Raw genomic sequence first — 26587 nt, forward strand, 5'->3', positions numbered from 1 at the left:
ACACAGTGCTGTAACAGCAGCAGAAAGGAGCAGCAGCTGAAGGATTTTCTGTACTCACATCAAACATGTTGCATACAGTAAATCCTCAGTACAGCTGCAGAAGATGTTTCACAGATGATTTCACGTTTCTTCTTTCTGTGTCTCTGCAGGGAGTTTTCCCTGCCAGCTACATCCACCTGAAGAAAGCCATCGTCACCAACCGAGGGTAAGTCTACCAACCACAGCAGGCACAGTCTGACTTACTCCATGCTTTGTTCATATTTTCTATGGTTTGAGGGCCCGGAGCACCAACATGTTCTCACAGCACTGACGTGTTACATATGAAGACTTGCTCAAACACACCTTCACCTTCATAACGACACCAAAGGCTGCGCAGTTTACAAAAAGCCGTGAGAGGGGGTACTTCCTGTGTAAGGCAGCCAAGTACTAACACTTGTGTGTTTTTGTCATAGCTTCCTCTAGCTAGCTAAAAGTTTTTTCAGTTTCAGTCAAGGTTTTTTTATGCTCATTGTTCTCTCAACAACACGTGTTAACTGCTACTCGCTTGCTAACAAGGCTACTTAGCAGCTTGTTGTGATTCCTCTGATCTGACAGTTTTGTTGTGTTACAGCAGTGTTCGTCCGGCTGGTTTGTTTCACCCTAAGAGTTTGATTAAGGCACAAAAATGCATTGGTTAGGATCAGGAGAGATCTTAGGATGTTTTGGATCTTGGTTAATGGATTAATAAGAGTCAATAAGTGTCTCAGAGCAATGTCCAAACTCACACACTGACTCCCTGCTCATTGTATGGGAGTTTGTTTAGAGTTCTGATACATAATACATCTACATGAGCTTGTGTAGAAAATGAAAGATATACTTTAACTCCGCTTGCTTCATTTTCTCTGCAGCATTAATTCAGTCCAGCTGTTGCATAATTTAAACCACGATGCATGATGGTACATATTACATATAGTGGATTGAGACCCTACAACAAAACTGTGACTGTTATTTCTTTTCCAATCATTTGTTTGCTAAACTTTCACCAGCCATGGAGGCAGCGGTAGCTGAGAGGAAAATGAGTTCATTATGTGTTTACCCTGACAGAGTGTCTTCACACAGCGGTTATTCGACTGCTCGTCTTCAGTTCTGAAATGAATGAGGCCCTCCCGCCTGATCCTGTGATCGCATCATCTCTCACTCACTGCTGCAAAAACATAAAACACAGAAATCAGTTCCAGCTGCCGGGCCTCTGTACCCCGAGCACAGCTGCTTATACATGTTTTACTCCAGTGTAGATGCACTGATGTCACTGTGAAAAGACACAGCACTGCATCACAGCTTAAACATCACCTGACACACGTCACATGCCTCAGATCATTGGTCCTATTGGTGCTCCTACAGATGTGTGACTGTGCAGCCCCTGCTGTGGTTCAACCTACCTGTTGGAGCCATATACCAAACTGAGCAGGAAGTCAGCCATTTTGAATTAAGAATTGATCCTCACCTGTGGTCTGAGGTGTGACGTCCATGATGGTGGACGAGAATCGGAGCATCCAGAGAGCATCAAACACTCTCACTGCAGCTCCGATCTGATTGGGTGAGACAGTTTCAGCCTCGAGCCGCTGTCGCCTTCTGTATCTGCGATGAGTTTACTCTGCGCAGAGCTGCGAGGCTTTTCCTCGTCCTCTGCAGCTGCAGCCGCTGTGATGTAATCTGATGAAATCTCCTTTTCTGTTGAGATTAGATGTTTTGAGACTCATTGTCTCTAAATAAGGTATGAAGCTCCTCGTTTCTGATTCCTTTCCAAGTTCAAGAGTACATATTTTAATACATTTGCATAATTATTGGAAAAGCTTTTAAAAAGAATTGAGATTAATCAGAGTTACAGAGCGTGTCTCGATTTGCATAAGAGTTTTTTTAATTAAGGGCACAGAGAGTAAATTAATTGGAATTAGTGGATCTTTTACTGTTTCAAGTAGGCCTCCAGGGCAAAGAGAAGGAGCTCAGAGTCTGCTGACTCTCTGAGGCTGCGGGATGAACACAGTTATGGACACACAGTTAGGCCTGAGAGTCCCACATACTACATCTGTGGGTGTACAGGGTGCAGTGGTGGAACATAGAACTGGTCCTTTAGCCTCTCACAACCAGTCATCTAGTGATTTTTGTTTGCTTTTAAAGTTCTGTTATCAAAACTGGTTCCTTCCAGCTGAGAGTTCTGTTCGGGATAAAGTTGATCATGTTTTTATGTCCTGAATGGATTATTGGAAGTCTGCATGTGGGGATGGAGCAAACACTACACAACCAGCCCAAGTTAAAATGCAGCTGCTCGTCTATCAACGTCTCAGACAACAGAGCAGCTAAGCCATCTCACCGCTGGCTCTTGGATGTCCCCAGAGCAGAGTGTAAAAGACGCCGTGGCCCACACAGCTTTAGAACCACACATCTGTCCAGATCAGAACCGCTCAGACCCTCCACATATTTAGAACCCAACTCAAAACCCGTCCAACCTTAAAGCTGCTCCGACAGCAGTGAAACTTCTCTACAGGCCCGGCTGCTCTGCTTCCAGCTCTTGAATGAAAACGATCTGACAGAATCTTCACATAGCTGCTAGCTCAGTCTTTAGTCTCCAGGCGGTGTGATGATCCTTCACTGGATCAATCACTGTTTCACTTCAGTGATGGTCAGACAAAGTAACACAAGTTTAAAGGAAAGTCATCCAGCATCCAACCTTTCCTCAGCCGTCACCTTCATGATGTCCAGTGTTCTCTGACAGCCTCTGCCCTCACACATCCTCCAAGTCTGACAGCCGATAATTACTGCCCAGTGATTAACACACATTCATCTAAAAACAACAGTAGTCCAGCTAAAACTCCACATATGCATATACCAAACCCTAAAACACACACACTCTGAGACAGACCAGACTAATGCAGGTGTGTCATCCTTAAACACTTTAAAACAGAGTAAATATTTTCCTGAAGATTAAAGTCAGGTGATGATGATCTGAGGCAGGTGTGAGAGGAGGCTGGGCTCAGGACAAACACAGACGAAGGACTGCAGGAGCTCTCTGCAGGTCCTTTCAGGAACATGGTGTGAGTCTGTTTACACAGCGACCGTCAGCCGCTGTTACAATCAACGCTGTCCTGCTTCTGCCCCTCAGATTAATGTCAGCATGTGGAGTCTGAGGGTGTGCATGTAGGACTCCAGGTTTGTGTGTCGTACAAAGAAACGCCTGCTCGAGTTATTTACACTCTCGAGCAGAAAAGAGGTGTTTGTAAATGACAGTCCACCAGGATTTGGACCAGACCACATAAATCTAGTCTGTCCTTTGTCACTATTTATTTTCCAACCCTGTTGTGGTTACATGTTTGCACACGAAAGGAGAGATACTGGTTGAGACAAAGGTGAAGATGAAGGAGAGGAGGAGGATATGAGAAGGCAGAGAATCCAAAGAAAGGGAAAAGTAAAAGGTTGACGAGGATGAGAAAAGGAGAGGAGCAGTCAGAGGAATGATGGAAATGTACCAGACCATGGAGAGAACTTAGGAAGAACAACACGAGGCGGAGCAGCAAAAGGAGGAGGGAGAGATTAGACCGAGTGAGAAGTAGAACAGAGGAGAAGAGGAGGAGAAACGCATGAGATACAAGTGTAACTAATGTGGGTGAAATCACCAGGCGGCCGCCAGCTACAGCTCAGCTGGGAGATCAGCTCATCTAGCACACTGGCTTTTATAATTAATCAGTTATGAGACAGAGGGGGGGCATGGGAGAATAGTGTGAGATGCAGAGAGGCATTATATATTCCTGCCTGCAGGGCCGAGACAGTGACTCAGCTCCCAGCTTTGGTGAACGACTCCCCCAGGGTCCAAATGTTACAGAGAGGCAGGAAACAAAGGAAGGAGAGGTGAGCCGAGGTCCTCCAAAGTTTCAGTGTGAAAGCAGCAGGGAGCTTCACCCGGAGACAGTGCAGGCTCAGTGGAAGATGATCTGCAGGTACTGATGGGTAACAGGCAGGAGGGGAGCACAACTTTCATCAAAGCATGTGTTACCACATCAACATGCTACCATTTCTTCAGGCTGTCGCACAGGAGGTGATTCAGACTGTAGCTGTGTTTCCTGGTGAAGCATCACCTCACTGTTTGTGTTCATGCCTGGTTGTGAAATGATGAAGTAGCATTCCTGTCACACAAAGGACCCTGGGATATGTTGAGCGGTGAAGGATCCTGCTGTTATTGCCTTGCTACCAGGGTAGAGATGGACACCTTGAAGGAGCCTTTGAAATGGGCGGCCATGTTGTGCGGCTCTGACTGGGCTCTGACTGGGCTCTGAGTCGCTGTTGAAGTCTGTTGGAGTGTGTAGTGTCTGTTACATTTAGTCCATCAGGGAGGCGTGTGCAGCAACCGACCCAAACATCAGAAAACTACAGCAAGAAAACAGGAAGCAGCACCCCCCGCAGGACTCTCAGCTCAGTCTGGATTACATGAAGAAGACACTGTTCTCTCACTTCTCCACTTCACAAACACAATCCACTTTAATTCTCCATCGAACACGATGGACCACAGTAGAGTTCTGGTAACAAGCTCGCTCCCTCTGCCGGCTTACTGCTCCCTGCCCGAGATGTTTGTGCGGGCCACTGCTGTGTTTGTGTGTGTTTGTTGTGCAGACTGTATGAATAAAAATGTGTGTTCTGTGTTGTATCTCTGCACAGGCCGCACGAGGCAGTGCTGCCTCTGGAAGACCCCATTGTTACTGAGGTGACATCGACCCTGCAGGAGTGGGCCTTACTATGGAAGCAGCTGTATGTGGTAAGCAGCACATGATGTTCATCAGTGCACATCAGCACAGTTCCTCCATCAGAAGTCGTAACCAGCTGTGCTGCACATGCTCAATGAATCGAGCTAACTAATGCTTTAATTAGTAAGCCGGAGTTTTCAGCAGCAGCCGGGGATGCCTCATTACTCACTGAGTTATCGTGGAGTGTCCTGAGTCGCACAGACATTAAAGCAGAGCCTTTGAATATGCAGCTGTGGGTTTGTAGTGTTGTGAGCTGATTTTACAAACAAACTTTGTCATTATGTTTTACACTCTTAAAGCTGCACTCTGCGCTGTGCACACTGTACTTCAGGGTGTCCTGCTGTCAGCCTCAGATCACTGCTGAGGAGAGGCTGCTTCCTTTGCTTCCTGTCTGTGCAGAGTGTATTCATGAAATGCAGAGCCGTATGTCTCACTTCTTGCTTTGTACTGCAGTCCTTGTCCTCCTCTGAGCTGTGTGTGTTTAGTTGTCTGTAGGCTCTCATGTTAAACAGCAGTCACAGGTTGTGTTGGTCTGTCTGTGTGTGTGTAATTTGAAGTCTTCTGCTTTCTCCTGGTTTTTGACATTTTTCTGGCCAGGGTCTGTCATGTGTTGTGTGGTTGTGGTGTGTTATTTTAAGATGTGTAATGTCAAAAAGGGGTACTGCTGTCTGATACAGCGTCACAGTTAGAATCAGCCCAGACAACCTGCTGCTGCTTTGTGTTTTGACTCTGAGGTAAAACATGCTGAGTGTCATATGTGTATAAGTCGAACACAACAGAACCAATCAGATTCCTGAGCATCAGAGACCCCTGGACCTCTGTCCTGTCTGCCGTTCAGTCCTGTGATGTGTCACACACTCAGTCCTCTGTTCAGCCGTCCTTCCTTTCATACACACCCTCTGTCTCCTTTTTGTTTCACTGCTCTTCACTGTCACAACATGTGACTTGATTAGAAATCCATCAGGAGCAAAGGGATCTGAATCTGTCACCGTCCTCTGTGTTGTTTCCGTCACTCATGTCCTGCCAGTTCTGTGCTTTTATTCAGAGTTAACAGACTTTTGTCTCCACTCACTGCCAGAACCGCACAGAGAGAAAGTGACAAAACTGTCATTGTCGAGTTCTGCATGAGAGACTTTCTATTTCCATCCTGACAGAGCTCACATTACTCTGTGTGTGTGTGTGTGTTTGTCTGTGTGTGTGTGTGTGTCTGTGTGTCTGTGTCTGTGTGTCTGTGTGTGTGTGTCTGTTGTCTGTGTCTGTGTCTGTGTCTGTGTGTGTGTGTGTGTGTGTGTGTGTCACAGGAAATGTCCTCTGAAAGCTGGTTATTAAATCCAGAAGCACAGCGCTCCTGGTGGCTGCAGATAGATATTTCAGGGTGGTCCCTGCTTAAGTTCTCAGAATGGAGTCAGATCTCTGCTCTGCTGGATTTTGAACAGAACAGGAGCCGCATGTTGTTTTGCTAAATAAATGTTGCATCATGTAAAATTTCAGTTGGGGTCTCAGTCGTTCTCTCGTCCTGCTGATGGAGTCAGTGTACATGGGTTTAAGACGTCCACAGGTGGAGGTGGTGTGGATCGGAGGAGGCTGTGTCTCCTGTGGGACCACTGCTTTCTCTAAAAGGCATTTAAACTTCAAAATGAACATTAAACACATTTTATTAGGCAACATTCTCCCTCTGCAAGGAGGTCTGTGCCCCCTCCTCAGCTGCCGTGATGAGCTGGTGTCTTTTGAGATTTTCCCATCTTGCAGTTATGAGCTGGGCGCTGAGAGGTTCAGGTGTCGGTTCTGTTTGTGTTTCACCGCTAACTTCTCTGCTTTGTTTGGTTTTAGTAAAAGTTTATGCTCATGATTGACTGCACAAGTTTGTTTCTCACTTTCTCCTGAACTCTGTCTTTCACACATGTATAACACATGTAAGGATGTCCTCACATGTCCACCTTCAGCATGTGCATCACACAGTGGCACATGGAGCAGCCACGCAGAAAGCCTGGAAGGGTGGGGGACCACACACACACACACACACACACACGCAGTAGTTCAGTGTCCTTCCACACTGTCTCTTGTTCTGTGGTGCTCTGTAAACATACCCTTTGCACACTGCCATAGGCGCTTTACACACTGTTGGCCTGGTGTGTGTGTGTGTGTGTGTGTGAGTGTGTGTGTGTGTGTGTGTGTGTGTGTGTGTGTGTGTGTGTGTGTGTGTGTGTGTGTGTGTGTGTGTGTGTGTGTGTGTGTGTGTGTGTGGAGTAAGATATTGAATAAATAAAGAGATGAGATAGAAAGAGAAAGAGAATGACAGAAAGGGAGAAAGTGTGAATAAGACCCAGCAGCTGACAGAGGAACAGAACACTGTTAGACTGACAGATTAATGGAGGCTGTGAGGGACCACGGAGTTCATCTTGGAGGTAAACAAGTGAAAAACTCTTTTCATTGGGAAAACTGAAAAAAACAGCAGAATGTCAGAACACAGAAGTTGTGTTGTCCTTGTGTCATGTTGGCTGAGTGGAAAGCTGCTTGGGGAGTTGCAGAAGTTTTTTTAACTGACTAAACTCACACGGTCACAGTTACCAGCTGTCTTTTGCAAGATTGTTGTGGTGCAATTAAAACCAAATTTACATTTGCAATATTGAGAAAATAATGTGGAGAGAGATAACGGATCCTCCACCTCATGCAGGCAGTAGCTGTGTTTCTACTTCTCCAGTTTTCTCCCTCTGCCGTCTCCTCTGCTGATGTCAAAGTAGATAGGCATGTGTTGTTGTTGTGTGTGTGTAGGCAGGCATGATAGATGTGTGAACAAGAAGTGAATGGTGACAAGTGAACAATGATGGAGAGTTGTGAAGACATGATGAACACAGACACACATTTCTCTACTGTGAAATGTTCAGACAAGGGTGTGTGTGTGTGTGTGTGTGTGTGTGTGTGTGTGTGTGTGTGTGTGTGTGTGTGTGTGTGTGTGTGTGTGAGTGTGAGAAGCCAAGATGTGGGAAAGAAAAACAGAGGAGGGATGACAGGAGAGACGAGCGGTGGGAGGGGAATCTGTCCTCGTCCACTTCTCTTAGCTTTACAGTGAAAAGACATTTTGTGTTGCTGTAGAGAAGAAAGCTGAGCGAATTCAAACAGACACACTGGAGACTGAAGCGCACAGTGTGTGTTCATTATGGTGACATGTATGGAGTTTATGCAGCTGTTCAACAGATTCATTGTAAAATATCTTAATATATATATATATATATCATTAAGACTAAAGCCTGGATCTCCTGGGTCAGTGAGTCAGTGGTGTCAGTGAATCTCATGAATCTGTGGAGTTATTGAACCCGGACGTTTCGCTGATCGCCTGGACACTGGTCTGTGAGTGTGGGCTTGCTGTGTTTGTAACGGTACAGGAAGCAGAGTGCCGGTTGGCTAATTTAAGAAGTACTGTTAAGCAGTAAATGTATCTGCTGAATGTCACCAGCAGCCGGGAGATTCATGTGATTCAGGATAATGTCGAACTAGAATCGAGTCAATAAGGAGCTTCATCACTTAGCTCGGGTGAATCAGGAATCACCAGCTCCAGGGCTGTTTGTTAGCAGCAGGAACTAAATGTACAGTACGGAGTAAAACAGTAAAGTGTTGGTCTGTGGTGGCTGGTGTGGTGTTCCCTGCTCCACCCCCATCTTATCACACGTAACGGTGTGACAGGCAGACACACAAAGATGTGTCAAAGCCAGAACAGAGGTGCCATTTTAACACGTGCTGTTAGCTTTACTACACAGAGCTGTCAGTCAGACGACACAGACTGGCCTGCAGTGAGCCTGGGATCAGACAGCGCTCCATCACATGCTGCATGCACGGACCACAGAGCTGAGTCCCCTTTCTGCTTTGAGTGGTTAAAACGTCCTGTCCCTCCTCTGTCCCTCACTCCCCCTCACTGCGCTCTGTAAAATGCTTCAGCTGCAGGTGGCTCTTCCCTTTTGATGCCAGAGTACTTGACATTTCTACAGTTAAATAACATAAGAGAAAAAGGTTAAAAAATCAGTTGAGCCTGTATGTATGTAGTCTGTCCTCACCGAGAGAGTGGAGTCATTCAGGAGCTTGAAGCAGGACAGCTGGCTGCTCCTCAGCTTCATCAGTTCTACACTGGGTGATGAATGCAGGTTTATAGGAGGCCTTCAGTGGGCGGACCTCTCATAACAAAAGGCTGAGGTCGCTCTGATGATGATGATGATGATGATGATGATGATGATGCTCCTGAGTCTATTGATAGGTTTTTAGACAGTGGTGGGTGCAGGCACAGTTTGAGCCTCCTTCTACCTGTGCCCTGGTTGTTTGCCTTTATTTGGATTAACTTGGAGTTCAGATGTACTCATTCAGACACACTCAGTCTCTTTATTCTTCCATTGTATGACGCAAAAAGCTTTATCCTTAGAAACCCCGCCGAACACCCCAATTATCTCCAGACACTAGTCTGCAGTCAGGCAGCTCTCAGCTAACAGCGTCTTTCAATCATCAATATTTGACTGTGTTTTTCTTTCATTTCCACTTTGCAAACAGCATCAAAAAGTATCCGCAGCGATGTTCTTCTGATTGATTTTCACTGCTGTTTGAATAGAAGCTGTGATGGATGACAGTCTCCGTCCTTCCTCCTCTGGATTCCTAACAGCCTCCAATTAAACCTTTTCTCTCTCTGGGCTGTCACTGCTTTGTGTCTTTTAAGTGTTGTTCAGTGAGTTCTGGCTTTCTTTCTTTCTTTTTAATTTGTTTCTGCCTCCCTCAGTTAGTTCAGGTATCCGTCACTGCTCTCTGATTGATCTCCGTGTGTGTAGCTGCTTTGTGGCACTGGTTTAATGCTTTAATCTCACATATCATCCAGTAAACATCTTTATTCCTGCTGTAAACTTTAAACATTTGAACAGGATTGGCTCACTTTCTGCTCTAACAGGTAGAACGAGGTGTAATCTTGCGGCTTGGTGATGCAGTAACACCAATAAAGGTTTCATGTTTCGTTGCTCTCAGTGGTCAACAGCCTCAGGATTTAGGCTCAGCTGTCACATGTAATAAATATAATAATAATAATATAAGTGAGCTGTGTGTCCTATGTGTGCACACCTCACTGTATGTTCTCTCTCTAACACTGTGAAAGTGTAGCTCGCTGCTGCAGACTGGCCCGTGGGTGGCAGAGAGGGAGAGAGGCAGATAAAGACAGAGATGGAGAGCAGGTCAGTGCAGGAGAGAGAGAGAGGAAGAATAACACATGGACACACAAGCACCAGAGAGAGGGAGAGGGGTTAGTGTAGCTACAGTACAGCCGTCTGACAGCCGGTGATTTTCTTCACGTCTCCGGTTAGTTCAGCACCTGTTAGAATCAGAGCCACAGGAGGGAGAGAGGAGCGCCACCATCGTCCCATCACACCTGTGAGTAGATCGGCTCTAAGTGCAGTGTGTGCCCAGACAGAGGCGTGTGTGCGTGTGTGTGGTCTTGGTCAGGATGTATAGAGGCTTCAGTAAGTGCAGTGTCATATATTTTGCTGTGGTGACTCACCCGCCGTTGCCATGGCGACGAGGTCATTGTTGGCTTACAGTAGCTGTTTCTTTCCTTTTTATGGCATCAGTGGAAAGTGTGATTCATGATGCTTTTAATCTGTTTTATGACACAGTGGAGTGATGTGTTATAATGTGTTATAATGTGTTATAAGGTTGCAGTGAAAAGTCTGTTTGTAATGTTCCTTCATTAGATTGTGGAATACTTTCTCTGTTATTCCCAGGCCCCCCCTGATGAGGTTTATGAGCTCACCTTAACTGATAATATGAGTTGGAGGCTTTGAGCTGCCTCAGTGATTCACACTGTATCGCTATGAGTCTGGTTTCCAGCTCAGCCTGATCAGAGTGTGTGTGAAGGAATAGTGTGTCTCCTCCCTGCATCCAGGCTGAGACTGTAGAGCTGCTGCTCACAGCACACCTACTATTTTCACTTCCCAGTTCTGAAAATCTTAATTATTAACACTTAAACTCTTCACAGCTTGAAGCTGGAGACAGGTTAGCAGAGTGAGACCTCAGCAGGAGGAGGAGGAGGCACTGTGCACTCAGAGTGAAGCTGGATCCATACTCCAGAGAACAGAGAACCCCCCCCCCCCTGCAGACGTTACGCCCCCACAAAATGACATCATTTTCTCTCGGACACATGGCCCGGGCAGAACTTTTTCTCTCAAGGCCGTGCATCAACCATGCTGTGATTGGTCTGAATTTATTGTGGGCGTGATGAATGTGTTGAAGCCAAGAGCTTCTTCAGGTGCAGAACACACAGACAGAAGGAGGAAGCACAGCGACCATGGACAGTTTAGATGAGCAGCTGGCAAACAGCTGCTGGAAGGAGAAACACGGCCACAGAGGAGAGAGTCTGTCCACAAGGTGGCGATAAAACTAATCCCAGTATTGATCACGGTGTTACAGCGGCTGGACGCACATTAAAGGCCTGGAGACGGGATGTGTTACTGCAGACAGTCATCCACACGTTCACAGAGTTAAACTCACACAGACCAGAGGTCTGCTACAGTCAGCTGCTCTGATCTTCTATCTGTTGTCAGCTGTGCGCCCTCTGCCCTGAACATTATCAGCTCGTTAGACCAGGTAACCACGACTGTGTCACAGTTTACAACACAACTGCATTGTTAACCTTTTGTGTGTGACGTGCGCTGCGTAGGAGGGCCGCATGAGGAGTTCTGCACACACACGTCTTGCGGCGAAACTAACTTTTTTTTACTCTTACCACCCGTGGAGCGAGTTCTCTGTTCTCTGTTCTCGTGGAGTATGGAACAGCCTTTAGAGTGAAAGGTTCCTGGTACTGGGCGGGGACAGCTGATGGAGTCCCTGTCTGCAGCAGAGTGTCACCTCCCTTTAATCAAAAGACTGATCCGTTACCAGCTCAGTGCATTCTGGGAGTTGGAGTTGCCGCAGCCTTTTGGCTGTTTCCTGTGCTTCTGTAACACCGTGTTCAGTCAGTGTGTCGTTCTGAAGGGTGTTCTAAACATTCTGTGGCCCGATTCTTTAAGATCGATGTTTGATGTTATTATTCTGTAGAGCTAATCTGTGAGGTCAGCTTCTCAAGCTCTCTAATATCAGGGAGTATTTGTCAGTTTGCCTCAGGGCATCATCATCGCTGACTTCTCGGAGAAGGTGACCTTTTTGTGCTGCAAGGGAAGCTCGTCCTGCCAAAGTGTCTATTTCTGTGCTGATGAGCTGTGTATGGAGGCTGTCCTTCCAAAATGTGCTCCACTGCAGTGAGCTGTCACTCAGCACGATGTGTTTTTCCTTCCTGTGCATGCTCACTGTTCACTGCAACATAAAGTCCTGTTCCTCTATGAAAACACCACCATCATGGCCACAAGCACAAAGAACTCAGACATGTCTGCAGTACACGCGAAGTATGGCATGTATGAGCAAAGGAACGACAGCAGCTCGGACTTTATGAATAAAGTTCTGTGGATCCAAACACATCTGGAAATTATAAGAACTGTCCCCCTTCCATAACAGATGTTGGGCATGTGTCACTTATACCTCCAAACTGTCAGAGAGGAACCTGTCCTTCAGCTTCCACCTCTTCAAGTACACCCAGCGTGAGGTTTGGCAGGCTGGCATCCCTCCTAACACATCCTGCTCCTGGCAGTACTGTGTGTGTCTGTGTGTGTGTTTCTTGTGTGTCACCAAGCAGAGTTCACACAAGGTCAGGAAAGGATTTAAGATGGAGTTTTCAGTCACCAGGCTAACAAGCCCTCGACACGCACGCACACACACACACACACACACACACCACATATTGCATGCTGCGTGGTGCCAGACTCCTGTTAGAAAGAGCTGCCTTCACCACACTCTGACAGCTTTTGCTAGCTGGTAGCGTAGCTCAGAATCACACTGGCTTCATATTTCAGAGGAGGACGTTTGTTTCATCTTTTGGCGTTTGTTGAGTTGAACACACCACAAAGCCTGAAGCCAACCAACAGCATGTTCACTGCTGCTGTGTGAGAGGAAAGTAGTCGCTACTCATCATTCAAAAAGGAAAACAAGAAGCACTCATTCCTGTGGTCATGATATGAAAACACTCATTAAATGATCCAGAAGAGCTCTGCAGATTTGCTCTGGGTTTCTGTGAAGCGCTTTGAGACAATTTCTGATTGTAAAATGCGATATATAAATAAAACTGAATTGAATTGAATTGAACAGAATTCATAGTATTTTGAAGTATCAGGTTACACAAGCTGTCAGAAACGAGACGAGACGTGTGACACTGGTCCAGCAGGCATCATTAGGTTCAAAGAGAGTGATATTTGTTTAATGTAGATCACTTCCTGAGTTTTGGAGGCAGCCCCTAGAGGCCACAGGAGGAACTGCAGTCTCTGCCTTGCCATCTCAGCTGTGTAGGCTGCTGTTTATTTTCTGTGCAGGGTTGTTGGAGCAGAGACAGAATGAGACTGTAGCTACACTCTGGTGGTGTCATCACCGTCCATCCTGTTCAGACCACAAATCACAGTTCAGATGGGTTCAGGTGTCACAAACGACAAAAGGAGGAGAAGCTTGTTGCAGATGTGAAAAGTTTGTCTTCTTCTTAACAGGGTCTTTACCTGAAACCTGAAGAAGAAGTGAGTCTTAACAGAAACTGAAACAAGACTTTGTGAAGACCGAGGACCTCCCCCAGCAGAGGAACCCACACATTCAAAGACTCTGAAGGGCTTCCTGACTGAGTGTGTGTGTGATCAGTTGGGAGTAAGAATGTGTGTTTAATACAATTTAAAAACCTATTTGAAGGTGTTTAAGCAGTCCACGTTAATCCAGCACAACTTACACAATCAGGCACTTGTGAGCCGAGCGGATCCTGCTGCTGCTGCTTTTCTCATTTGTCAGGTGTGAAAGTGGAGCAGGATGTCTCTGATGGAACAGAGGTGTTGGAGACGTCCCATTAGACCCTGGAGCTGTCAGGCTGAATAAAATCACATTACATATTAATGGTGGGCTGTGGCGGTCCCTGTCCCTCGAGAGGCCCACCCTTTGGTCTCTGACCCACTGCCAAAAAACACAGCAGGGTGTAGTTCTATGTTGTGGTGGAAGGTGTGGAAGAAGGCCTTTGTGTTTGTGAGCTGTCAGAGTGATTAAGATCTTCATATTACTCCCCACCACACTGAAGAGCTGGAGGCCATCGCTGCAGTAAAGAGGAGAGTAAATGTTTGATTTAGTCCACCGCAGTGAGCCTCAGACAAACTCTCAGACAGCAGCAGCCTGCGTGCAGCTCAGAGTTACACTTTGATAAACTCACATTTGATTGTGTTTCATTTACCAGAGGCTGTAAATATCAGGGTCATCTCTCTGTGAACAGCCTTTATCACAGACTCATTGTGCTGAGGTGGTAAAGACGTGTTAAACGCTGTGTGTTTGTGCTTCCGTTCCCACTGGATGTGAAGGTGTGATTACTCACACTGGCAGCAGGGAGACTGGATCCACAAATAGTCCACACAAAGGAACAACACTCAGCTCAGCGAACCTGTGAGGCTCTGCAGTTTCCTTCAAAGACGAGTTGGGCTGTGTCACCTCAGAGCTCTGTGTGTGTGTGTGTGTCTGTGTGTCTGTGTGTGTCAGTGTGTGTGTGTGTGTGTCTGTGTGTGTGTCTGTGTGTGTGTGTGTGTGTGTGTGTCTGTGTGTGTGTGTGTGTGTGTCTGTGTCTGTGTGTGTGTGTGTCTGTGTGTGTGTGTGTGTGTGTGTGTGAGTGTGTGTCTGTGTCTGTGTCTGTGTCTCTGTGTGTGTGTGTCTGTGTGTGTGTGTGTCTGTGCCTGTGTGTGTGTGTGTCTGTGTCTCTGTGTGTGTGTGTCTGTGTGTGTGTCTGTGTGTGTGTCTGTGCCTGTGTCTCTGTGTGTGTCTGTGTGTGTCTTTGTCTGTGTGTGTGTGTGTCTGTGTGTGTGTCTGTGTCTCTGTGTGTGTCTGTGTCTGTGTGTGTGTGTCTGTGTGTGTCTGTGTGTGTGTCTGTGCCTGTGTCTCTGTGTGTGTCTGTGTGTGTGTGTCTGTGTGTGTGTGTGTGTGTCTGTGTCTCTGTGTGTGTGTGTGTGTGTCTGTGTGTGTGTCTGTGTGTGTGTCTGTGCCTGTGTCTCTGTGTCTGTGTGTGTCTGTGCCTGTGTCTCTGTGTGTGTCTGTGTGTGTGTGTCTGTGTGTGTGTGTGTGTGTCTGTGTCTCTGTGTGTGTGTGTGTGTCTGTGTTTGTGTCTGTGTCTCTGTCTGTGTGTGTCTGTGTGTGTTTAGAGCTGTAGGTGGAGAGGAGGCTCTCTCCCTCCTGTTGGCTGCTGCACCTGTTCCATCTCCGGGCTTTGGTGTCTGGACGGCACAGGGCTGCTTCCACCGCTGATGTATCACTGGGATAAGATGAATATGAGTGACCTTGTGCAGGAGCTTGTTAAATTTATTATCATGAAATATATTTTGAAAGAGTTTATTTGACATTCCTGTGACTGTAACTGGAGAACTGTCTACGGTGGAAGTTCATCCATCTACAGTGTCCGTCACCGTGTGGATTATAAATCACACAATCAGACTTATTTAGCTTTTAAATCTAGCATAAGCTTGTTTTAGCCATATGCTAACTAACAGTAAAGACATTTGAATGATGCATACATCAATCAAATTTTTTAAATTCTTAACAGTCATCGTTTGCTTCAGCCCTCCAGTGGACCTTGGAGGAACTGCACATTTTGACACTTTCATAACTCCCTGTGATCTGTGGCATGTGTGTTTTATTATTAATGTTATTATGTCTTGCCGTGTGATGATGTGTCACTGAGACTTCTTTCTTCCATCTTTTATCAGATGGAAGTTTTATAATCACGGACCCACTCATGCATGAATGATGAAGTCTTTTCTCTGAGTAAAAGCTTTCTGCGTCTTTCATGGTAACAGAGAATGTTAATATGGACTCTTGCAGAGTGTCTCACAGAGCATTAGCTTCCATGTCCACTGGGCTTCTTCCTAAAAACAAATGCTAAACAGATGCTGAGGGTAACCGTCGTCGTGTGGTTCGTCTTGTTGCTAAGCAACGACTGAGAATCCATTGAAAATGTGGCACTCTGGCTGAAAGTAGTAGTATTTTTAACCTGGAGCGCTGACTTTGTTCAGTGCAGAAAGCTCTGATGGGACGGCGATGCACAGATACCAGACGGACACACAGACGGCAGGACTGTGGACACATGGCCCCAGAGCTGAGTGATAATTCATGAACACAGAGAACAAGACGAATGGGAACTCTCTCTCAGGCAATATGTGAGCAGCATACAAATGTGTCCATTTACCCCCAGCAGCATGCGTATATTCTCTTTACTCAAACTCTTAATCACTTTCCGTTTGCCTCGTCCTTTTATGGGACAGGTGGTGACAGGTGGTGCTGTCTTGGTCACCTGAGGGCACCACCCTTTAGTCAGGTGGAATCAGACGCTGCCAAGATGGCGATGGCTGGAGCTTCTTACACTGAAGGAGCAAACCACAAGTTTTAATGAGAGCTCACTAAAGTAGCAACTCACAACAAATCATGGCGTCATGATCATAAAACGAAGAGTCTGTGTCCGTGAAGTTTCTGCTGGAGCTCTTTAAATCCTAACCTGTAAAGTTTTGTAAAAAGTGCTGCAGTGCTCGGCGGCTCAGTTTCCCTAACATTAGTCTGAGGGAGACGGTGTCTGAATTATTCATAAACCACTTCACCTTCTCTCTCGCAAAGCTAATTATTTAGCTATTGAATCCAAAATGTGCCCAAACATTTGCCTTCTTAAAAAATGAGCCACTGTAGCAGACACCTGCAGGCTGTCGGTGGAGGAACCCGGGCTCAGGTGTTCAGACAGAAATCAGCTGCAGAAAGCTGCAGGTCAGACAGAGACTCTCTGAGTGTTGGTCATGTGACTGCTGCTCACAGTGACTCCATCATGGCGTCCTGCTGGCTGCTGAGGAGGACAGGACTTTTTAGTTTTTACAGAATCATGTTAGTGGAAGCATATTTTTGAGATCTTTTTTTAAGACATAAAGAAGACGTGACATTGATTAAATGTTTTATTTGGTCTGTTGTTGTCCATCATAAAGTTTAAATTGTAACAGACACCTCCCAGCAGGACAGCGGTCAGTGGCAGAGCTGCACCCAAAAACAGCTCCACCTGCAGTTGGCTCTAATGAACGGGGGGCTCCTGTCTCTGTGCCGGGAGACACACTCGGATAGAGATTGGTTGACTGCGCTCCTCACTCCTGCAGTCAGGGTCACCGGCTTACTGACCTCTCGTATGTTGTTTACAACTTGCAAATTAGCCCAGCAGCTGAGTTCAGGGCTGAATTTATTTCCCAGCAGTGCCGTGAATATGAATGTAATCCTGTCTCATGCATACAGTACAGCCCTGTGTAATGGACTCCACGGTGAGGGCAGGGAGTGCATTTTTCCTCTAGAGTGTGTGTCCATTGCAGAATACCTTCTGCCTATGTGGCCATCCTGCCAAGAACTGAACAGACATTTAACCCCACTGCTGCTGCTGAAGGCCTGCAGGGTAAATTAGAGGGCTAATAATAGATCATGCTGTAGGGGGACGCAGGTTGTGTGTGTGTGTATGAGCTCAAGTGTTTGTGCTTCCTGTCCTCTGATAGATGAAAGTCCTGACCCACTGTAGAGTCTGATGTGTGCTGCTGAGGAAGACTCAGTGAGGCATGCCCTTATCTGAAGACTCTGACCATCATGCACGTTTGAATATCTCCAGAATGACCTTGTCCATCACAGCCAGCCGCTGTAAACACAAACACAATGACAGCGTTCTAACTGTCACTGAATGCATTTGACCAGAAATCTAAGTCGTGTGAACAGCTGTTGGATGATGGTGGGCTTGTGGTCTGCGTCTGTTGCCCCTGCATCAGTGTCTCCTAGTTCCAGGCCGTAGCCCAGCAGCACTCACCTTGATGCAGACTTGACTGATTTGCAGACTCGTCCTGTTTCCACTGTTTGGATTGTTCTTTGGTTTCTGTGTGGAGGTGGTGGTTGGTGACACAGCAGGTGGATTGGATGCTAATAAAAAATCTAATACATGATATTTCTCCTCTCCTGCCTGTCCACAACACACACTGGCTGCTGGTTGTCAGAGGCTGAACCACATCAAGCTAATAAAGCTGTGAGCTGTGTATCAGTGTGTTCTGCTCGCTCAGCCTGTTGATGATGAACAGCCGAAGCTAACATCTCCCTGTCTCCGTGTCCCTCAGAAACACAAGGTGGATCTGTTCTACAAGGTTCGCCACGTGATGATGGAGCTCATCGACCTCAGGAGGCAGCTGCTGTCAGGTCACCTGACACAGGACCAGAGCAGAGACGTCAAGAGACACATCACCGTCAGGCTGGACTGGGGCAACGAGTGAGAACACACACACACAGAAACACACACATCGACACACAGACACCAAACGCAGCATTGACTTGAAGAGCTGCTGTTGATGAACTGAACATGTGAAACGTGTGGTTGTAGTGGTGGTTCTGATCCACTGTGGATCTCTGCACAGTTTAGCACTGTAAAGTCAGACGCACACTTTTACTCCAAGATATTTCAGCAGAAGTTTAAATTTGACACAAATACTCACTTAAAGCCAACAAAGTTCGGAACCTAGGTCACTTGAAAGAAATCATAACTTATATTGAAAAATATTGACCTAGGGACTTCCGGGTTTGTAGACTAGAAGATGGCGGCATAGAGAACGAGCTCCCGACATTTGAGTTAAAAATAGCCCATAACGACCCAAATTTGTAAAATAAATCCTGAAAGAGCATGAAGGACAATTAGGGCGTTAAGATGCCAAGAGGAAAATACAGCAAGAAGTCCAACGTTGTACAGCACGAGTTACATGAGGGAGACCGAGCTGAACAGGCTTCGCCAGTTAGCAGCGCCATGGAGGATAACGATGGGCTAATTGATGAAGGGGAATGCAATAATGACGCAAGCCTGGACCTTATACTCAGAGAACTAAGGGAATTCAGAAAAGATAATGGCACACAGCTGAAGGGAATCAGAGAGGAAATACTCAAAACAAACGAGAGAGAGGAAGAGGCGGAGGAACGGATAATGAGGCTGAAACGCAGATACAAGCTAATGAGGAGCCATGAGATACCTGCATACCGAAATGGAGACCAGGCTGATGGACCTGGAGGGACGCGCAAATGGTGTACTTACAGGAAACCCATTTAGACTGTAAAGAACATGAGAAATGAAAAAGAATGGGTTTTACAAATGTGTTCTTCTCTTCATATAAATCTGGACGAAGGAGGGGAGTCGCCATCCTTCTACCAGGCAAATTACAATTTGAAAAAATGCATGAGATAATGATAAGGAGGGACGATTTATTTTAGTAAGGGGAAAATTGAAGGGAATCCGATCACATTGTTAAATATCTATGCAGCGCCTGGAAGTGACATCCATTTCTTTAAAAAAATGGTTGATATGATGATATCAGAGACAGCGGGTCTTCTAATTTGTGGAGGAGATCTAAATGTACATTTGCAGCCAAAACTAGACACATCTAATGGAAAAGCACAGGATACAGAGTCATTAGTTAAGAAAATGAATATGTTACTTACGGAGGTCGGTTTAGTTGATATATGGAGAGATTTCCATCCGAATCAAAGAGACTACACTCACTACTCTTCCCCACACGCAATATACACGAGAATAGACTATTTTATAACCTTTGGAAAAGACAAAGATAAAATAAGCTCCTGGCACGATAGACTTAAGTGACCACGCACCTGTATACCTGTCTTTCGATTTGAACCTGCAGCCAAAAATCAATAATTGGAAATTAAATTCGAGCCTAGTTCAACCCATGGATCAAATGAACTCTGACCATTTGGAAAACCGTAATCACAGAATATAAATTAGAAGAGTCCATAATAACTCTGAAGTGGTGTGCTTACACACTTTACTCCAAATAAATTAGATACTAGATTCAAGGATTGGACATATAAAGGTAACGGCTTTATGTGAGATAATGAAGGAAGAGACTTTAGTTTTGAAAAGATTAAAGAGAAATATTCACTAGAAGCACAGGGTTTTTATCGCTACTTACAGATGAGACATTTTGTTAGTGATAAGATCAAAGGTGTTTCAGAATCAAGCAAACAGCTGTTCGACTTATTTAAAGAGCATCTGGTTCAAATAAAGATAGGGGTATCATCTCAGGGCTGTACAAAGGACTAGCATGGACAAGCATGAAAACACACACTACCCTGTATGTTAAAACACAGTGGGAGCTGGAGGGAGGAATCGATATAACAGCAGAAGAATGGAGGACACTATGTCCTATCATATCAGTATGTCATATCAGTGGAAATAGTAGCTCACAGAGTTGGAGGGAATTTGGCTGGAAGAGCCTGATAAGATATTTTATTACAGGTTACTATGAAGGTAACCTCCCAACTTGTTGGAGAAAGTGTGGAAATGTAAAAGCGAATCATTATCATGTTTTTTGGGATTGTTTGGTTATTGGAACGTACTGCAAGGGAATACATAAGGCAATACAGGAAATATTTGGATGCCCCCTGCCTCTCCAAAGTTACTTTTTTCTTTGGACTTGGACTGGAGACTGGCCGAAGAGAGACAAGTATCTGTTTAATATTCTGTTGGCGGCAGGAAAAAAAGCCCTCACAAGAAGATGGCTTTCACAAGAGAGCCCAACTTTGGATCTGTGGACGGACATCGTAATAGACTTGTGTAGGATGGAGAAACTGACGGCAGATGTGAATTATCAGAGGGACCTGTTTCCATCAGGTTGGAAGAAATGGATGGATTATATAAAACAACACAGACCAGATTTTGATTTTGTTCATTTCAGACTCTACAATATGTAATTACAGCAATGAACTCAACTCACTCCTTGTTTTATTTGTTTTATTTGTATTTGTAAATGTTTTGTTTCTTTTTTGTATGTTTTTTTGTTTTTATTTGTTCTAAAAAAGAATATTCAGGCTGGGTGTCAATGATCAACCACAGTAATAATGTAAGATAAGATAAAACTTTATTAATTATATTCTTATATTGAACTTGTCCTGAATGTTAATAAAAAGTTAATTAAAAAAATATTGACCTAATACATGGTCTTTGGAGACCAGGTTTGTGTTTTTCATTGGAATTTGATGCACATTCCAAAGTAGATACGACTTCATGTTGTTACAGTCAGAGACTTTTGGCCACTCAGAGCCACTGTACATGTGTCCAGCATTACATCCGACTGTGATGGAGCTGTCCTACACAGTGTGTGTGTGTTACTGAAGCTCTGACTGTAGCTGTGTGCCTCTAAATGAGATCAGCTGCTCCCCCGACACCTCCACAGGGTGAACAGATGTATGATTGGAGGCAGGTTGGGGCAGCGGTTGAAAAGGCTCATGGGAGTTTATTTTAACATTGATGGAAAAGAGATGAGATGTAGAAAAAAAACGCTTGCAGAGGTATTATTACAGGAGACATGAGAGGTGGGCGACCAGGACGATTTACAGGTTATTTAAAGCTCTGCTGTCAGAGTGCGAAGGAGGACGAGAGCTGAAGCTGTAGTATAGTAACAGCTACTCAAAGGCAGGTGTGGGACAGTTTCTGCATCGTTAAAGACAGAATGAGTTCTGTGGGCTCAAAGGCAGGCTAACATGGTGCTACTTAAGATGTCGTCGAGCTAACTCAGTACCCAGCTGCTGAGAGAGGTGACGTGTCAGAATATCCAGCAGCTGTAACCTGTGGTCCAGAAGCCGGGAGCTCCACGGCGCCTCCTCAGTCTGGGAGGCAGAACCACACCGATGCTGGAATCACATTAATGTTTTTAAGAGAAGAAAAGGGAATTATTTATGCACACTGTATGAACTGACCAGTTCCAGTTGACACACAGCACCAACAGGCCCACTGAGGATGGCATCCTCCCCCCAGCCCCCCACCTGGACCCCAAAGACTCTTCAAATGTTCTCATTTACATTTACAAGAGGTCACAGGCCTGTGGGTCAACAAGTGATAGGAACAGTGTGTGTGGGCTCAGCTGTGAATGTGATGAATAACATTGTGTGTTTATCTCTCTCTCAGACACCTGGGCCTGGACTTGGTGCCACGAAAGGAGTTTGAGATGGTGGATGAAGACCACATAAGCGTGTCAGACCTTTATAAGATGGTAAGACTGGAGGAGGAAGTCTCTACTCTCAGCAAAGATGTCTGGGGTGAACACTCAGAAATCCAGGGTCATGTCCCAACAGTCAGTACTGTGTCAAAGAATATTATCTCCCATCTGTACTCCACACAGTTCCAGTAGTCGATGTAGTTTGGATCTGGTTTTCTTTTTCTAGTCATGCCTTGTGATGCAGCTGGATTTAAACTCAAAGAAATCTATCCTGCCAGACTTCAGGCTTTCACTGACTGTGTAACGCCTACACCTATGACCTATACTGCAGGCAGCCACCAGGGGGCGATCCAGATGTTTCACCTTAAATTCTGGGGAGCTGTGATGTCCTCCATCTTTATACAGGCTCTGGTCTGGACCAACTAGCGTCCTGTGAGGAAGTACTGATAAAATTTTCCATTCAATGTGGACTGTCTCATGAGCGCCCCCTACGTCCGGACAGTGTGACTTCTGGTTGTACAGCAGTCTCTGGTTCCACCTCATGTCAGACATAGACACAGAGATGGTATCTCTCTGTTTCCAACAGATCAGCCGGAGAAAAATTCATCTAAAATAAACTTGAGCTAATGAACGTCAGAGCTGCTGCAGTGTGAGATCTGGTGGTGTGTGCTCTCTTAGTTATACGTGATGCTGTGCGCCTGACATCAGTCCTGCTTTAAATAGCAGAGATGCACTGTAGTCGTGGTGATTCCCTCTTTGTTCTGTTGCCTAGAGACGGATCTGGAGACGGGATGAGAGACGACAGAGAGATAAAGTGGTTAAGTTTGGAGATGGTGGGCAGAGTGGCAGTCTGCAGAGTGAGGAGCTTCTTCACAGGAAAAGGAGGAAAACACATATAAAATGATGGATTCATTTCTTGAATGATCTGATTGAAACTATAAAATTTAAAAAGGTCAAGACAAAGGCAGCATGAGATAAGATGAAATTAAACTTTATTGATCCGTGTGGCAGCAGCACAACAAACACACAGCTAGAATACAGAGAAATCGCATCATATACCTGCTGCACATGTTGTTCTTACTGATTCCAGTTCATTCACTTATTTAAAGCCAATAATCAGAGAGGTCCTGTTCCCTCACTGTGTGTTGTTTGTATGAACCTGGTTCAGAGTACACGCCTCCGTCTCTTAATGTTCTGCTCAGGTTGGCATATTTACAGCTGACGGTCATTACTTCAGTTCATCAACGGGTTTGCAGTTTTCCTGCCTCTCCTCTCACACAGCCTCTCAGCACATCTACAGTCAGTGATGAGTCTCTGGAGTGTTTCAGCGTTTTCATCAGAATGAAGAGAGGAGAGAGGAAACAGGAATTCACATGAGGGTTCAGATGATCACTTTGTGTCTCATGATCTTCACAGCTCGCTGTGGAAGGACCTGTCTGTCCTGACCTCTAGACCACCTGACCTCTGACCTCACCACCCTCCATCAGACTTTATAACAGTTTACTGTGAGGACAGGAAGCAGAAACATGTGGCTGGCTGTCCACATACTTTAGTCCTTATGGTGTTTAATGTACTAATAGAAATATGCTGCATGAGATTTGCAGAACTGACTGAACAGAGTTTTGTTGTGTTTCTGTCCTTCACAGCATCTGTCCAGCAGACACAGCGTACAACAGAGCACCACACAGGTAATGTTCTTTACACTAAATTTATCTGCCTTCATTTTCATAGTCCAAATATATATCTCCAAAGCTTCATACAATCTGGGTGCATTTAGTTCAGTGTAAGTTAGGCCAAATGAAACCTGGGGTGTGTGTGACGTGAGTGTGTTGGTGGATCGGCAGGGCGACAGTAATCGGCAGCGACACGGGGAGCCATGCAGAGTTCCTGTACCACACCACCTGCTGGTCAACCTGAAGAGCTTCACCTACAACAGCATCGGAGAGGACACAGACATCTTCTTCTCTCTGTATGACCTGAGAGAGGGGAGGACTATCAGGTGTGCCGCCCACACACACAGTATCAGAGAGACGTTCAAACCAGGAAAGGCTGACAGGAAGGAGATGCTTTAAAGAGAGTTTAAAAGTTTATACAGATGTGAAGCAGATTATTATAAGGAGCTCAGCGAGGAGGAAAAGATCAGACACTGAGATGACAGCTGGTGAGAAACAGTTAAATCTGTCTTCATGGCTTTAGGATATTTCTTCTGTTTTCATCTTTAAATTAGTCCATAAGGGGTTAATGTTTCTCCGCTGTTTGTGCTGCTGGACCATCATCTCCTCTGATATTCATTCAATAATGTAATCATAATGAGCTGCTGTAAATAATACATGACCCTCCACACACACACACAGATGGATGCTCAGTAAGCATGCATTCATGGAGACCTCAGCACTAACAGATCAACAATCGCTAATGTTCATAATTAGTGTGATGTAGGTCAGCTGTGATGGCATGACTGTGTGTGTGTGTGTGTGTGTGTGAGAGAGAGAGGGGGGGGGGTGTTGGTCGTTGCAGGAGAGAGTAATGACTTTTATATTTGGATTCTCTCTGTCATGTCTCTTCGTCTCTCTCTGTCCATTTACAACACACACACACACACACAGCCACAGAAACAAACACATTTGACCTTGGTAGCCTCTCGTCAATGTGCAGCCTGACTCAGCACTGGAGTCTAATGACAAGAGCGCCTCAGATGGCAGAAGACTCTGAGGGAGAGCAGAGAGGCTGAGGCTGCCCATGTTAGCAGGCAGACAGCGACCTGTAACACTGACCCGTCTCATTTCTTCATATAAACCCAGTTTTTGTAGCAGGCCGTTAACATCTTTATTTGTGCTGTAGAGTTTTAACAGATCTGTGGGGGCTGACCCACAGCCTGCTCTGTCTGCGTCCTGTTCACACTGAAGCGTCACTCTCATCTTTAAATCAAAGAAGCAGCAGCGGGGGGACCCAATAAGCCTCTGTCACAGATAAACCTAAAATAACTCTGTAAATGTGAGAGGATGCAGTGAACTCACCTGTAAGTGCTGAATAAACTTAGAATCACAATGTTCCAGTCTGCTGGATGACAGAAGTAATGGAGAATAATTCCCCTGCATCCATGCTGGACGGCAACCTGCTGACACATTTGTGATAAAAATACCAAAAATATCTAGCGACCCCGCAGTGTGTAGACTGTGTGTCTATGAGTATATTTTTGACCACTGAATGATCCTTTTCCTCTTCATCTCGTCTGTGCACAGGTCACAGTGGTTGGCAGCTTTTTGCTTGCAGCCTGTTAGCTCAGCTGTGATTCACAGTACGTTACTTCCTCATTTGGAGCAAATTAAAAAGCTGTGAAACAATCCTGAGCTCAGTCATAAATAACAGCCTGCTGAGCTGTTAACCTCATGGACAGCGGTGACCCACTTTTCTACTGACTCACTAACCGTTGTCACGGCTTCTCTGTGCACTGATTATTGGCTGTCATGTAATGTGTGTGGGCTGAGACACTTCCAGACAGCCAGACATTACAAAGGGGAGCCATGTTTGTGACGTGAGAATCGGCTGTAAATAAAGATGGATGCTTTCTAAGGAGTGTTGTTGAAGGCAGATCAAAATCTCCACAGTCTATAGATCAGAGAACATGTCTGAGCTACAGCGACATCGGGCTGTGGTATTCCAAACTCCAGCTCCCAGAATGCACTGGGCTGGTTGCTGCTTCAGTGGGGGTTAAACTCTGCGTCTGTTGGGTTGTTCTGTTCGTTTTCTAAGTTTGTATCCATCACTCCCCTGTCCTGGCGTGGCTCCTCCTCCTCCCACTGATGCCTGGCTCCTCTGAAGCTGTGATACAGTCAGCAGGTGAAAGGTGGAGGCAGGATGATCTGCAGCATCAGCTGATTTCTCCTGATGAAGTTTTTTTGGATTTTTGGTGTGAATGCACAGGGAGCTCTGTGAGCTGACTGCACGCAGGGAGGCTGTGACTGGAGATATGTTGTTAATATTGTGCGTTACATCTGGACATGCTGGAGCCTCTCATTAAACATGAGGCTCATGAGACATTTGGCTCCAGCTGACCCTCGTCGCCAACAGAAAAGGCCCAGATAACAGGATGAGTGTGCACTCCGGTAAACATGGTGTCTCATTAGAGACAAAGAGCCGGCTCTCAAGGTTATTGCACAGCTTGTTATGCACAATTTTCCTGCAAACAGCTGCAGCGAGGGCCGACAAATCCCTACAACACACACACTCACAGACACACACAATCTGACTCTTTAAACTAAACAATTTATTCTAATCCCCCAGAGATTCCACAGCCAAACAAATACAACAAAAGAGAATAAAGATGTGTTTCCCCCCAAACTGTAGGGAAGTGTGACTTACTGTGTGTGTGTTTGAGTGTGTGTGTGTGAGGGGGTAAAGAGAGGCAGAAGAGGCAAATAGTGAATTCATGGTTTTCAGATACAAACGTACAAAAGCTCCTGTTTGTTGTTGTTGTTTCACAGAACACACAGATATGTGTAAGCACCTCTTTGGGTGGCAGAACACACTCATGCACATTTATCATAAGTAGTGAATACACACACACACACAGCTGAATTATTACCACTGCTTCTTGTCTACATCTATATGAAAGAGGCCCGACAAACAACACAGATGCAATCAGAAAATGTCCTGCTGGATACAGTTCACCCCCCCACCCCCACACACACACTGCACTGTAGATAGATGTAT

The 26587-nt window shown here is 45.6% G+C and overlaps 1 protein-coding gene across 6 annotated transcripts in view; it reads left to right on the top strand.

Annotated features, from left to right (window-relative positions):
- The window catches only part of LOC114450987 (dedicator of cytokinesis protein 3-like), a 127755-nt gene that overhangs the window by 74836 nt on the left and 26332 nt on the right, over window positions 1–26587 (top strand). For 5 of the 6 annotated variants that reach the window (XM_028429476.1, XM_028429481.1, XM_028429478.1 and 2 more), the window contains exons 5-10: window positions 150–205; window positions 4687–4783; window positions 17999–18147; window positions 21844–21928; window positions 23521–23562; window positions 23719–23873. In XM_028429476.1, coding sequence (XP_028285277.1) covers window positions 150–205; window positions 4687–4783; window positions 17999–18147; window positions 21844–21928; window positions 23521–23562; window positions 23719–23873 — 584 coding nt within the window. Of the gene's footprint in view, window positions 1–149; window positions 206–4686; window positions 4784–7056; window positions 7178–17998; window positions 18148–21843; window positions 21929–23520; window positions 23563–23718; window positions 23874–26587 lie in introns of those variants that run through there. The other variant, XM_028429482.1, reaches the window with a different exon arrangement.

The sequence above is a fragment of the Parambassis ranga genome, chromosome 18 (assembly GCF_900634625.1).
Source record: "Parambassis ranga chromosome 18, fParRan2.1, whole genome shotgun sequence".
NCBI lineage: Eukaryota > Metazoa > Chordata > Actinopteri > Ambassidae > Parambassis > Parambassis ranga.